The following is a 14,655-nucleotide window of genomic DNA, read 5'->3' as shown; positions in this document are numbered from 1 at the left end:
GGGAAAGGAAGAGATGTGTGTGCTGGGAAGGAGTAGAGAGAGGGCAAAGACAATAATGGGCTTGGAGGCCCTTCTGTGAGACCGAGGCAGCAGGTGACCTTTAGCCCTCAGCAAAACTGGAAAGTTGAGGAAGTCTATCTTTAGCACTTTCCATGTTTCCTTTTTGAGGCCTTTCTTCCTTTCTTAATCCCAGACTTGAGGGCCTTGTCCTGAAATGTGTTTCTACACAGCACAATACGGTATAGTGGAAAGAACAGTGGTCAGGGAATGAGGACATCGAGCTCTCCTATTAACTAATAATAATAATAGTTAACATGTATATAGTACATACTACATGCCAGGCTCTGCGCTTGTTCACAATCACAAAGTTATTAAGTGTGTGAGGTCATATTAGAACTCAGGTTTTTCTGACTCCAGGCCCCTATCCACTGTCACCTGGCTTCCTAGAGGTATGATCTTGAATAAGTTAATTCCTTTCCCCAGGCCTCAGTTTCTTCATATGTAAAATCAAAAGGCTAGACTAGACTAGGTGAACTTTGAAGTCCTTCCCTCTTTACCATTCTACAATTCTAGCTCTGCCATCCTGTAGAGGTCCTTTCCAGCTCTGATATTTTTCCATGGTCTAAGGCTCCTTCTGGCTTTGACATTCTAAGCTCTAAGATCTCTTCCAGTTTTAACTCTCTTTGTTCGATAAATCGAATCCGAAACCACGGGGACGAAGTCCACCTGAGATTCCTGCACAATCGCAATGAATGGAACAGCCAGGAAGAGCCAAGGAACAGGAAAAGGAAAGAAATCATTCTGTTGGTGATAAAGGAAGGAGCACGTGGTTAGAATTCACTCCCTCAACTGCAGGGAATATTTAGAGGAGGAAAGCAGTGAGCTGGGAATGATCCCGGGTTTCACCTTCGTTTCCCTCCTCTGCTGTTGCGGGAGCTGAGCTGAAAGCTCTCTTCCCCGAGTGTTACTTGGCAACAACCTGATAAATCTGTGGCAAGAGGGGCGCTCTATTTTCCCTTCCTTTCTCCTCCCACCAAGCTGGGGGGTGAGAAGGGAGAGAGAGAGGGAGAGAAAGAGGGGGAAGAGAGACAGACTCCAGTGACAGCGATTACAAGAGTCGGAGGTAGCTGGGGAGCCCGGGAGTCGCGGGAGTCGCTGCGCCAGAGGCCCGGGGGCGGCACTTGGAAGCTGCGGGAGACCAGGAGAAGGCGGACGTCGTCGGAGTCTCGCTCCTTGCTCGCCTCCCGGTCAGCCTCTGCGCCCGCAGTGCTGGTACCATGGGGTCCTGGCTCCCCGCGAAGCTGCTCTGCCTGAGCGTGCTCGGACACCTGGTGTCTCTGCTGGCAGGTGAGTGGGGGAGCTCCCAGAAGATGGGAGCCGCCAGTCCCTTTCCTGGCCCTCCCTCCCTAGATGCGCTTCCCAGCTGGTCTATTTCTCACTAGAGGCCGGGGGAAGACCCGATCCTCGTCGGACCCAGGGACCTGGCCCTCTCCCGCAATGTCAATAACTTTGTTGGTCCAAGACCGTTTATTAATAAGGTGGGGATCGGGGTGGCAGTGGATAGCTCAGCGTCCATCACCCCCTCTACTGTCCTCGGAAATAGCCTCCTTTAGGACGGGAGGCATTTTACAGGGAAGCTGGTAGGTAGGGGAGCAAGGCAATGTGCTACTGCCCCAATTCCTAAAATATGTATTAGGTAACAACCAAGAGAGGCCTAGCTCTGCACCGAACGTAGGATTCATTAGGATGAGTCCTTGGCAAAAGTCACACTCACAGAATGGCAGAGCTGTCAGAGACCTTAGAGATCATCTGGGTCCAACCCCCTCATTTTACAGAGGAGGAAACTGAGGCCCTGAGGAAAGGGGAAGGGAGTAGCAGAGCTGACTGTAACTCAGGACTCCCAGTTCTCGAACCAGGAAGCTTTCCATCCCTACCACACTATCTCTCAAAGCTAAATGGCAGCGACTAAGGGTGGGGGGAGGGCAGATGAAAGGCAATGACGTGCTTATTGGATTAGAATGGTGGTCCACCCTAGTTGTCTGAATACTCTGGGGGCACCTCTGAAGAGGTGACTAACACCTGCAGGGGAGAAGGGGAATGCTTTCTGCATTCCAAGGTAACTTGGGGAGGAGGGGGGAGGGGCAACCCCTTGGTGAGGCTAACCTGAAGGGGGGGGGGAGTAGGATTTCTTGTAAAATAGCATAATTCACTGGGAAGTCCAGAGAGGTTAATTGGGTTACTGTATAACCACTCCTGCTTAATTTAAGCTTTCCTGAAATCTGTGCAAGGCTCTGAATAATTGTTTGGATTTGGTGCTTTGGAGCCAGACAGCTCCTGGTCTTTGATACAGTGGCCATCCCATTTTTAGGCCTTTTCATGAAGAAATAACCAGGGCCAGGAGTCTGCCAAATGGGGCAGGCCTACCCCAGCCTCTGACCTTTGAGGATGTGATTGCCTTCGTTCTTCATACCTGCTTGCCTCCCTAAGGGATCACTTTAGCAAATGGAGTTCCTCAGATTAGGAAGTTGTAGTCCTGGTATAGTAGATAGAGCCCTGGATTTGGAGACAAAGCACCTGGATTCAAGTACTAGCTCTGCTACTTACTGTCTTTGTGACCTTGGGCAAGTTACTTCTCCACTCAGGGCCTCAGTTTTTTCCACTCTTAAGGTCCCGTCCGGCTCTACATCTTATAAGTTATGATTAAAAGATATTGATTGCAGTGAACAAGAGACTCCCAAGAGACCAGGGTCACCACCCAATTCCAAGACTTTAGTCCTTGAAGCCAGTGTCTCCCCGAAGTAGGCAGAGGAGACTGGCCTCCTGAGGGATCCAGGCTTAAGGATGAAAGCTGCATCATATCCAACAGAACACAGCCTTCTCCAAAAACACAACATTCAGGTGTTTCCTTACGAGGAAGGGGCAGAGATGGGAGGAACTAGAAAGCTAGGGGGAATCATGGGTCTCCTCTACTCCAAGTCTGGGCTTGCTGTTTTGCCTTTTTTATTTTTATTCTTTTGAGATGGGAAGGAATTGCTGGTAATCTTAACTAAGAGGATTCATTTCCTAGAAAAGTCAAGAAGCTGGTTTTCCTTCCTGCTTGTAGAATGAGCGCTACTTTGGCCCTACTTTAAAAAAAAAAAAAGGATGGTATCAGAATCATTCAGACCACCCTGGGGCTTTTTTTTTTCTTTAACTTGCTGGGGGCGAGGAGGAAGGGGGCTGTGTATGAGGAAGTGCATAGAGATGGAAGAAACCCAGAAAACCCACACTGGGAGTCTGGACCAATCCTCCCCTATGGAGACATGGAGAAAATACAATGTGGAAAGGGAATGGGACTGGGAATCAGGAGACCTGGGTTCTAATCATAGATTCATAAATTCAAAGCTGGAAAGGACATTAGAGGTCATCTAGTTGTACCACCTCATTTTACAGCTGAGAAAACTAAGGCTCAGACAATTGACCCATGTTACATAGTTAATCAGTGTCAGAGGCAGGACTGGAAAGCATGGCCTTATTTGATCTGGGGCAAATCATTGGCTCTCTCTAGCCCTCAGCTTCCTTATCTCTAAAATGGGAATAAATTATCAGAGCCTATTTCACCAAATTGAGGTGAGGTGCTATGAAAAACTGTAAAGCTATTGAAATGGGAGGGATTTTTATTATTGTTGCAGACTAGGGCAAGAGGGTATCAACCTTACATGGCAAAAGGTATATGCTCTTCCTCCTAGGTTTCAAAGTAGGGAACCTGCCCTTTCAGCCATTTTCTGAAGAGGGCCTGAGTGCCTAGGAGCTCTTTCTAGTCCCCTGGTAAAGATGGGGATGTCCCCAGCCTTTCCTCCAAGCATCAGCTGGGATTGGTGAGGCTGCATTGAGACTCTCATCCTCGGGGTGCTCCTCATTGACCTCAGAAATCCCCAGGATGAAGCCAGTTCTTTATACTCCAACCTAGGTCCCACAACCCAGCTTGATAACTTGGACAGAGAATACCAGGGAGAGGTGATGTTTTCATGTGATGTAAAGGCAAGTGAGTAGGAGTCAGAATTAATGAACTCTGCTGCTAACAAAGTCAGTGACCTTGGAGTGAGTCATTTGACATCCCTGGACCTCAATTTTCTTCCTCTATAAAATGAGGACCAAGGATGAGGTGCTGGAAAGGATTATAGAGGTAATCTAATAGTCCCAACCCCCACCCCACCCCCAATTATACAGGAAATTAAAGACCAGAGAGGTTAATCACCCAAAGTCACAATCAAACCAGGATTTGAATCCAGGTACCCTAACTCAAAATCCTAGCACTTTTAACCCATGCTAGATGGTCCTTATGGTGTTTGTGGCATTTGCTCTGTGACTCTTTTCTCTGGGGCAGCTAAGGAAGCCCCATAGAGTTGGAGAGGCCTCTGAGAGAGCCCTGAAACCACAGACAACTAACAATGAGACAGATGATCAAGAGTGGAGGAGGGGGTTGGGGTTGGGAGTGGGGGTGTCTTTCACTCTGGGCCCTGGACCTGTCATATCTTGCTTATGCAAGTGAGAGTCTGGCAGTTTCCTGAAATGGTTGCTTTTCCTTCTCTATGGCAGAGCAAGAGGCTCAGCGGCATTATATAACAAACCTGCAGAAACAAGTCCAGAGCAGGGGTTCTTTTCCCTCCCCAAGCACTGACGCATTCACTCCCACTCACTCCCCTGGAAAGGAAGGGGAAAAAAGTCTTAGTTTCTTTCTCTCCCTTTTTTTGTAAGCTCTTCTTATCTGTTCCAAAAAAGGGGGCAAATCACAATGGAGGGATAGGTAGCACATCCTCCACAATGGAGGGATGTTGTAGAGGGTGGATGAGGGAGCGCAGTGCAGAGAACTGGGTGAACTGGAGGTGAGTGGCCTGAGTCTACCCTGGAGCCGGGGAACACGGACAACTAAAGTTGAGATGAAGCTTAGGGGAGTGATCTATTCCACGCTCCTCCATTTTACAGATGGGGAAAATGAGGCCTAGTGACATTAAGGGATGAATTAGTGGCAAATGTTTTCTCTTGCCATAGGAAGCTCATAGAACTAGTTACTGATCTTTGCAGCTTACCCTATGCCAGGTAGTGTCTGGCTTGGGCTCCTCAGTACTATTCTCACCTTCCCCTTCCCCCTTCCAGAGGAAAGAATAACTAGGGAGGGAAGGAGGAAGGAAGGAAGGGATGGAGGGAGGGAGGGAAGAAGAAGGGAGGGAAAGAAGAAAGAAAGGAGGGAAGAAGGGAGGGAAGGAAAGAAGAGAGAGAGGGAAGGGGCAGGAAAGAGAGGAAAAGCATATATTAGTGTCTACTATGTGCTAGGCTCTGTGCTAAGTGCTTTAAAAATTATCTCATTTGAGATACAACCTTAGGAGATATGTACTATCATTATCCCAATTTTAAAAATGAAGAAACTGAGGCAGACAGAGGTTAGTGATTTACCCAGAGTCACACAGCTAGTAAGTATCTGAGACTGGATTTGAACTCAGGACTTCCTGATTCAAGGTCCAGAGAGGTGGACAATCTTAGTGCCTTCAGATCCAACTCAGGGCTTCTAGAGGCCTTTAAGAAAAGGGTAGCTGTGTGACTCTGGGCAAGTCACTTAACCCCATTGCCTAGCAAAAAAAAAAAAAAAACAAAAACAATGAATGGAGTTGTGGAGAGATAGATTTTGTCTTCCTTCCCTATAATTAGAACTGTCCCAAAGTGAAATGGCCCGCCTCAGTAGGTAGTAAATTTCCTATCAGTGGAGGTATTTAAGCAGAGGCTAGATTCTCATTTAAGATTGTTTTAGAGGGGATTCCTACTTTGGTATTGGTTGTACTAAATGCTATATGGTGTCCCTATTAACTCTAGGATTCTATGATAGGTATAGTATCTTCAGACCAGACTGACATTCAAGGCCGTCCATAATATGGCTCAGTCCAACCTGCCCAGTCTTATCAACCATTCCTCTGTGTAAATTAGATAACTTAGCCATAATAGCTTACTTGATATTCCCAGGATTGGTTTATCACTTTCCTACTTAGGTACCTTTGCTCATGTTCCTCTCCTCCAAAAATGTGACTCCAAACCCTCTCATTGCTCCTGACCCATGTTTCAGATGACCCAGATCAAGTACCTTTGTACATTCCTTCCCCCGAAGCTATAAATGCTCTTATCCACCTCTAACCCATCCTTAGCGCTTTGTCCCTCTCCTTTGGCCCTCAACCACACCCTACTGACTCCTTGAGTACAGGGTCCCTGTCTTCTTTCTCTATGAAAGGTAGTGTGTGATATAGTGTTCAGAGGCCTGCACTCAGAGTCAGGAAAATAAGAGTTCAAATACTACCTTAGACATTTCTTTACTGGCTATGTGGTCCTAAACAAATTATTTAACATTTCTTAGCCTCATTTCATCTTTGTGACACTAGATGGTTTCTAAGGCCTCTTCCAGATCCATGATCAATGACCCTATGATCTTTGGATGCTCCTATTCCCTTGAGGAGGCCTTTAAGGACTAAACTAGTGGTAGAAAAGTTGGGCACTAGGATAAATGGATGGGGAGTTAAGGAAACATATTCATAAATAGGGATGGATTGTGGCATCCCCCTACTATTTAAAAAGCCACCTATTTATCTATATGTATACATGTGTGCACATACATGTGTATACGTGTGTATACATACATTATATACATATATCTCCAGTGATAGCTAGACCAATGGCCATAAGATTCGAGTCCCAACATCTGTTGGAAAAATCCTCTCTGCAAGGTTTTGGGCCACCACAAAATCCCACTTTGATCCCTTTCATGATGTAGAAGTGGCCCTTGGTTCTCCAAGGTTATTCAAGAGACGTGTTAAAGCAAAGCTCAAAATGATAGAAAAGCTAGAAATACTAAAAATGAGAATAATGGCATGAACTTCAAATAACTTCAACTTGGCCCATTTAAACAAGTTGTGGATGATAAAAAGATGGGAAATGGATAAAAAAAATTAGATATCAACAGATTATATCCATTTCCTGAAGAAGTTTAACTCACGGAGACTTCTGACCAAGACATGGACTGATAACTGAGGTATCTTCTCCAGCTCCCAAATATCTACTTCAGCAAAAACCTGAAATTCACATCAGATTGAACTATGAGTCAATGACAAACTATAGTAGTGCCTTCTGTCATCCCCGAACCATGCAAAAAGCCAGTCAGAAGTCCACAAGTGATGGAAAAGGGGGTCACCAGCAAAGCCACCACCAGCTCAGACTAATAAATTGGCAGTCTCCCTACAGGGAGACCAGAGACCTGTGTGGCCAGCAAGGCTCTGTGTCAAGAGGAAACAAGAGTGGGAACCTGGGAAGCTCCAGGGAGTGTCAGTGATAAGGACTGTGTAGCAATATGCAGACTGAGAAAGCCCAGGCTCCCAATGCCTCTGAGGTCCCTAGCACCCTGACCCGAGTTGCCATAGAAGGCCCTGAAGATCCAGAACTCTGAGGCTCAGAGATCTAGATCGGTCTAACCCTAGCAAATGAAAATTGGTGCAGAAACCCCAGTGACCCAGGGTGATACCAAGCAGGGCTGACCACACCACTTCTTCCCCTCATCTAAAAGTACAGCAGAGGGAGAAGTCTGGCCCAGGCACAGAGCCTTGGGTCAGAGGAGACACAAGTTTTTGAATGTGCTCTCTGCATAGATTTCTACCTTCCACCCCCCTTCTCTTGTTTGTTTGCTTTTTAAATTGGGGGAGGGACAACTCATGGGGTGACAGAGGGTTAATGATCATGACACCAAAAAAAGGCCATTGAAACATTTTTTTTAAATGTATAGAAGAGAATGGAAGTTCAGAAAGAAGCACAGAACTGCAGGTAGTTTTTTAAATGTAGAATTTTTTTTAAAGCAAATGATATGAAATGGAGATTCACAGTTTCATATACCTTTTTGTGCTCTGCTATGTATTTGAGAATACTTTTTTTGGAGGGGGTGTTTAAGTTCAGAATTTTTAAAAAAGCTTTTAAAAAAGGCTTAACTGAAATATATTAGTTGCCATAATGAGACCAGTAAAGTCTAGAAACTGCCTCAGCAAGTAAGCACCCTGATCTCTTTGCCAAGCAGAGAAATATGGCAGCCAAGGATAACAGTGGTTTGGAAAATCAATTTGTTTGTGAAATTTACAGAGGATGATAGTGGAAGATTCTGAGCAGAATTGTCTCATAAAATAGTGAGAAGCAATAAAGGGGAAAAGAACAAATTTAAAGAGCTTGGCAAGAGACTCAACCAAGCAAAATCTTCCTGGGGTATTTAAGGATTACATTGGAAGGACAGCAAACCAAAGAAAAAAATGAAAAAAAAATTGTAAAAGTTTTTTATAACTCTTATCACCATTAAGAACAAGTGGAGCCATCGTATTGGCCTCTCACATTAACCCTGGATGTGGGGGGGGGGGGGGGGGAAGGAGTGGAAATAGTAATAAAGATACCTAAGATGGGAAGAGCAGCTGGGTTAGCTCAAGTACACCAAAGGTCTGTGTTAGAGGTGTTAAGAGAGAGATTATCAAAGCATATGTGAGGGGGGAGGGTACCAAGAGTTGGAAAAAAAAAATCTATCATCTAATTATTTCCACCCTCACCCCCCCCAAAAGGCAATTGAGTAAATGTAAGCCCATATTACTACTCATTTCTGTAAGTTTATTTATTTTTCTTTTTTGCTATCAAGTTCAACATTTCAATATCAAAAGAGGGACAAAAAAGAATTGCATGCAATTCTACAAAATTTTAATGAAAATAATCCATACTCATAAAGAGAGCATCCTTGATGAAGGAGTCTTCCTTTTCCTCATTTAAAAATCAGCCCCTGTAGGTTATTCTGGCAGCCTTTGAAATGCAGGGCTCATAAAGAGATGAAATCTTGGGTGAAACTAACACAAATGGAAAACTCACATCTGTTCAAAAGGTAAAGAAATTTTAGTTTAGGTGAATTGATAGATTCTGGCACCTTCTGTTTTACTCAGATCTGGGTAAAAGTAGATTCCTGCTTTTGTCTAGATTACCCCATACAGGGTGATGTGGTTATAGATAAGCCTCTTTGACCAAGACTGAGTGATTTTTAAATGAGGAAAAGGAAGACCTTAGTCCTAATTCAATAATTGGCTATTAATGTAAGAGAGAAACAATCATTTTTCTCAGTACTGGAGCTGATAATCAGTTGGAGTCATTTGCAGATTTTCCAATCTGGGGTAAACAGACCTCAAGTACCTCTGAAGTATCATGAGTAGATCAGCTAAAAAAAGAAACAAAACTCTGGGGTCGGTAGAGTGAATTTGGTATCAGGGGCTATACTCATGGATATCCATCAGTCATTCTGGCCATCTGGGTCCTTTTGTTCTCCCTACCACTGGGGAGAGGTCCAGTCTAACTAGCCTACACCAGGCCAGGCATTCCCTTTATCAGGAGGGTCAAGGCAAAACGATGCAGACTGGTGCAGTGGAAATAAAAAATAGAACCTGGAATCAGGATAGAAATTAGGTTTGGATTCTCCCTCTAATATTTCCTGTGACCCAGGCTGAGTGATTTAACCTCTCTAACCCTTTGTCTCCTAATCTGTACAATGAGGATAATAATAGCTGACTCAAATGAAACAGTGGTTGTAAAATTGCTTTATGAACCATGAAGCACTATGTAAATGGCACTCTTATCATTAAGCATTTGAGTATCCCAGCCTCTCAATTTAATGCTGCAGAAAGTACACTCGGCTTGGTGACCTTTGTCCTAGTCTTATATACTTTGAAAGGAGTCTAGGGACAGGGAAATTCCTGTCCCCCTAGGAGCCTCAGCCCTTGCTTTGGAGTGCCCAGGAATACCTGGTCCAAGGTTCAGTAATCAGCTGTTCAGCCTACCTCCCCATTTTAACACATTATGTGTGTGTTTTGGAGGGGAGAGAGGGGATTGGGAGGGAGCTGTTGGCCCTAGACAGCACAGTACAAGGGACTTATGGCCACAGTTTAACTTTATAGAATGTTTGTCTCGGTCCTTCACCAGGAAGGAAGTGAACATGGCTATTCCTAGCTCAAGGAATCTGGAGCCCGGAGGGGGTCATTTCAGTGGTCTGGACAGGTTTGAGGTTTCCTTTGGAGGGACAGAAGCTGTCTCTCCTGCATCTTGTTCACAGTCAGGTACCCAGCAGAGGGCAGAAGCCTTGGGGACAACGTCTAAGTCACTCTGAAGCCCACTACAGTAGTCCAATGCCAGCAGGGGATGGGGATTAATGAGTCTTCAAAGTCCCATTTACTTTCACATATTGATTCCTAGGGAAGGAAGTGGGGGGAAGGGAGAAGTTTCCTCAGTGACTCAGACAGTGACTTCAGCCTCCAACATCATCCCAGTGACTGATGCAGTAACCCGACAGTACTCGATGAGGGAAGTAACAGTTTCCATGAACGAAGGCACTGTGTGCCATTCAGAGCGTTAAGCCACCGTAGGGAAATGTGGCATTGACCTGGGCATGTCATGATGAGATGTTCTGAATCTCCTCTCTCCTCTCTGCTAAGCTTTGATATGGAGGTGGTGGAGACTATGGTAGAAAAAAAGAGAGACGGGGACTAAAGTGTGTGTTTGTGCATTCTTGTGTATGTGCAAATGTGTGTATTTCTGTGGCTACTTGTCAGAGATAGTAGAGAGGGGATTCTTGTTCACTCGTGGGTTGGGCTAGACAACCTATAAGCTCCCTTCCAGCTCTGAGCCTATGTGTATGTTTTTGTACATGTGTCATGCCAGAATTCTGGCATGACATAGCATGGCATAGTGGATGGAGAGTCAGGAAATCCCGGGTTCAAATCCCACTTCTGACACATACTGGCTGTGTGACCCAGTATAAGCAAATCACTTAACCTCTCTGCTCTAGGCAACTCTCTGACACCATCAGATGCAGAGAAGGCGCTTCCTCATTCAGGACTTCCCTCTGCCAGTGCAATGACAGCTGAGCTCCTTCTCCCTATCCCTATCCCATATGGATTATGTATGTCATGTCATTGGGGGTGAGGGGGAATGGATGGTCAGGCTGGCTGAGCAAGTGAATGTTTGAGTTGCAGAAGTATGTGTCACAAGTTTGTCCCAGTAAATTCAACTAGAGAAAATGAGTAAGAAGACTTAAAAAGAAGGCAGCCTGATGCAGGTATTCAGAGAAGCAGAGATCATTTGGGCTGGGGTAGACTGGAAAGCATTTATGGTAAAGATGGTATGTGACCTAGGCCTGGAAGGATGGATAGGATTTGAATAAGTGGTATCAGAAGTAAGCCAAGGACAGCAAGAAGCAGGGCCTAGAAATATGGATCACAGTAGCACTGGAAGTTTGGGACTCGGGCAGTGACCTGGGATGAAGGCCCATAACTGTACTAAATATTAAAACTAGGAGGCAGTCAGAAATCCAGGTAGCAAGGCCCAGCCAAGGAAAAACCAGGCAATCAATCAATCAATATATAAACACCTACTATATTTTATGCAGTGTGTTTAAAAACAGAAATTCAAAACCAAATATAAAACAATCCCTTCCCTCAAGGAACTCACATTCTCTCAGGACAACACATACATAAAAAAGTATATACAAAATAAATACAAGGTCATTTGAAGAGGGGAAGGACTAGGAGCTGGGGAGATAAGGAAGGGCCTTCTGCAGAAGCTAATGCTTAAGCTGAAGTCAGGATTTAGGGACTCAGGGCAATAACATTGGAAAAGAAAACAGAGTCATCTAGGTGGCACAGTGGATAGAGGACTGGGCCTGCTGGAGGCAGGAAGACCTGAATTCAAATCCTACTCCAGGCATTTACTACCTGTGTGATCCTGGATGAGTCACTTAACTTTTTTCTTCCTCAGTTTCCTCATCCATAAAATGGTGATAAAAACAGCACCTATCTCCCAGGGTTGTTGTGAGGATCAAATAAGATAATATGTTTAATCACTAATGTGAAAATATATTTAATAGGAATGTATATGTATAGCCTATATCAGATTGTGCACCGTCTAGGGGAGGGAGGTGGAGAGTGAGGGGGAGATAAATTTAAAATTCAAAAGCTTATGGAAGTGATTGTTGATAAATCAAAATAAATTAATTTTTAAAAAGATAAGATGTTTAAAGTGCTTAGTGCATTGTTTGGCACACAGTAAGTACTTTAAAATGCTTGTTTTAAAAATATTAAGGAATGAAACATCAGAATTTGTGCAGTGAATCTTATACACAGTAGGGCTCAGAGAATAAGAATGGAGTTCAAATGAATGGAGCTCCCTAGCTACCTTGCCAAAATCAGTTTGAGTCAGGTATAGGAACTGATCTCCCATGGGAGGCATAAGCAGGCAAGGGGGAGGTGAGTAAGCTAGTTTACCTGGCTGGAATAGAGAAAGAGGGGCAGAGATCAGGGAAATTCCAGGTAGGTGGAGAGGAGGAGGGTGGGGGTAAGGAGTGAGGTGAAGAAGGGTTGTCAGCAGAAGCTAGAAGCAGGGCAATAAAGTGGGAGAGAATTTTGAACATCTGGACAACTGTGATTAGTGACGCTGACAAGAAGGAGAAGGGGTGGGGAGATCGAAAGGCGGATCACAGGATCTAGAAACAGGACCTTAGACATCTAGTCCAATTGTATGAAGAAAGAGAAGCTTCTAGAAGTGAATGACTTGCGCAGTGTTACATAGGTGGTAAGTCGCTGAGCCCGGCTTTAAGCTGGGATGTCCGAACTGCTGTTCATCCTTTGTTCTTAAAGAGAACCAAGGGTGATGTCTTACTTTCACATGAATTGAATTTAACTGAGGCAGAGCTGCGCAAAGTCATCAGCGTCACTCTCTCCTCCAGAGTCATCAAAGTCCAGTGGCAAAACAAAGGTCAAGACGACTGGTGATGGCCCAGGAGGCAGTGGGTGCCTGTTGCCTTTCTAAATTAAGGTCTTTCCCAGGCCTCGGACAAACTGAGGCCTGGGAGTTCAAAAACTTAGGGCTAGGTAAGAGGTGAGATAAAGGATGCTCCGATTTACTATCCCAAAGATATCAATCTAGGAAGGGAAGACCCTCAGAGTTAGAGGCCAGAACAGAAAACAATTGCTATTTATTCTAAGCCATCAAAACCTAAACAAGGAGCTACAGAGGCTTGGATTGGGGCTATTATCGGCCATTCAATGAAAGCCAGAGTGATTTGGGTTTAATGGCATAGTCAAGTAGCTTCATTTGAAACACAATGGGCTTTTTTAAAAAGCCTGTCTTTTCAGAGCTGTATTTCAAGAAATCCAAAATGAAAACTTCCATAGGACAAAAAAGTAAGTAACTAGCAGAGGGGGAAGAACTCTGGGTCTGAAATCAGGGAAAGTGGGTTCGAATCCTGACCCTTCTATCTACCACATGTATAACTTTGGGCTGCAATCCTCTCTGGGCCTGCTTTCTTATCTAGTAAATAAAGAGGGCCAGGCTGACCTAGATGGTCTCTAAGGTGCCTTCCAAGCCTGGGACTCCAAGTCCAGTGCTGGAGGAGAGTTGGAGGAGGGGAGAGGAGATGTGAGCTTGAGGAACGTGTTGAAATTCTGAAGAAGAAAAACCAAATAGATGTATGAACCTTTCCTGATTCTGGTTACTTTCATTGCCCTAGGACAACATTTTGGCATGAGTAAGTGTACCCACGAGTGCCCCCCACTGAGCAGAAATATGCCCCAAATACGAAATCGTTTCTTAAAGAGCTACGCTTCAACGTCGCCGTCCTGCCGAATACAAGCAATCCTGTAAGTACCTCTCATAGCCCTGCCCAGCTCAGGCCCTCTGACCTTTCCCTTCCCTCCTAAAGGAGCACCTCTTACCAAGGTAAAAATGAAGCACCTGAATTGGGGGAGCTCCAAGAACCTCCTAAGCACCAGCTGATTAACCTATGGGGGTGTCCCTAGTACATCCTTTTTTCCCAGCATGCTTTTCTGTCAGAACCTTGTGATGATGCCACATTCTCAGACTTCTAACAACTAACTTCCAAGGCATCATCATTGTGGGTGAAGCTAGAAGTCATCCTCCTGTGGTTAAAAAAAAAAAAAAAAAAGTATTGGATATGGAATCAGAGGACCTAGGTTCAAATTCTGACTTTGCTGCTTACCATCTATGTGAGCTTGGGCAAATCACTTGTCCTTTATGAACTCATCTTAAAATGGAAGAACTGGTCTAGATAACTTTGATCAGTTTCTGCACGGAGCCATAGGCTGCATGTCTCTAGAGCATGTGCGGGTTAGGGAGAGGATTTGGCCGAAGTCAGAAGGGGCCAAAGTAGTCTCCGGCTACTTACTGTTCTTGGTGTTGGTATCAGCCACATCCAGCCAGATGCAAGCTCTCCTAAGTTTCAACTTTGCTCCAGGATTAACAGAGCAGGGCTAAGTCTTGCGGATCCAAAACCATTTGTTTAGCCCTATGTAAGACTCCTGGGAGCTAGCAGTCAAGTGGTACAGTCCTCATTCACCAAGAAACTGGACCTTCTATCCCATCTACTCCCTACTGTGTTTCTTTTTAAAAAACATTTCATTTTTCAATTAGCAAGCATTTATTTTGTCTCCTTCCTACTCCCACTCCTCCCAATTTTAAAAAAGAAAAGTCTTGTAACAAATAGACATAATCGAACAAAACAAATTCCCACATTGGCCATGTCGTATATATACATCCATACACACACACACACACACACACACA

General features: G+C 44.7%; 1 protein-coding gene across 1 annotated transcript in view; it reads left to right on the top strand.

The window, feature by feature from the left end:
• The first annotated feature begins 803 nt into the window (after nt 1-803).
• Nucleotides 804-14,655, top strand: part of CX3CL1 (C-X3-C motif chemokine ligand 1) — a 22,158-nt gene continuing 8,306 nt past the window's right edge. Inside the window, exons 1-2 of the mRNA XM_027869284.1 lie at nt 804-1,347; nt 13,583-13,712. Of these exons, the coding sequence (XP_027725085.1) occupies nt 1,278-1,347; nt 13,583-13,712 (200 nt within the window). The 5' untranslated portion in view covers nt 804-1,277. The remainder of the gene's footprint in view (nt 1,348-13,582; nt 13,713-14,655) is intronic.

Source organism: Vombatus ursinus, unplaced genomic scaffold, assembly GCF_900497805.2.
Source record: "Vombatus ursinus unplaced genomic scaffold, bare-nosed wombat genome assembly UNPS02014793.1, whole genome shotgun sequence".
In the NCBI taxonomy this organism is placed as follows: Eukaryota; Metazoa; Chordata; class Mammalia; order Diprotodontia; family Vombatidae; genus Vombatus; species Vombatus ursinus.
This window is presented reverse-complemented; position numbering and strand designations above follow the sequence as displayed.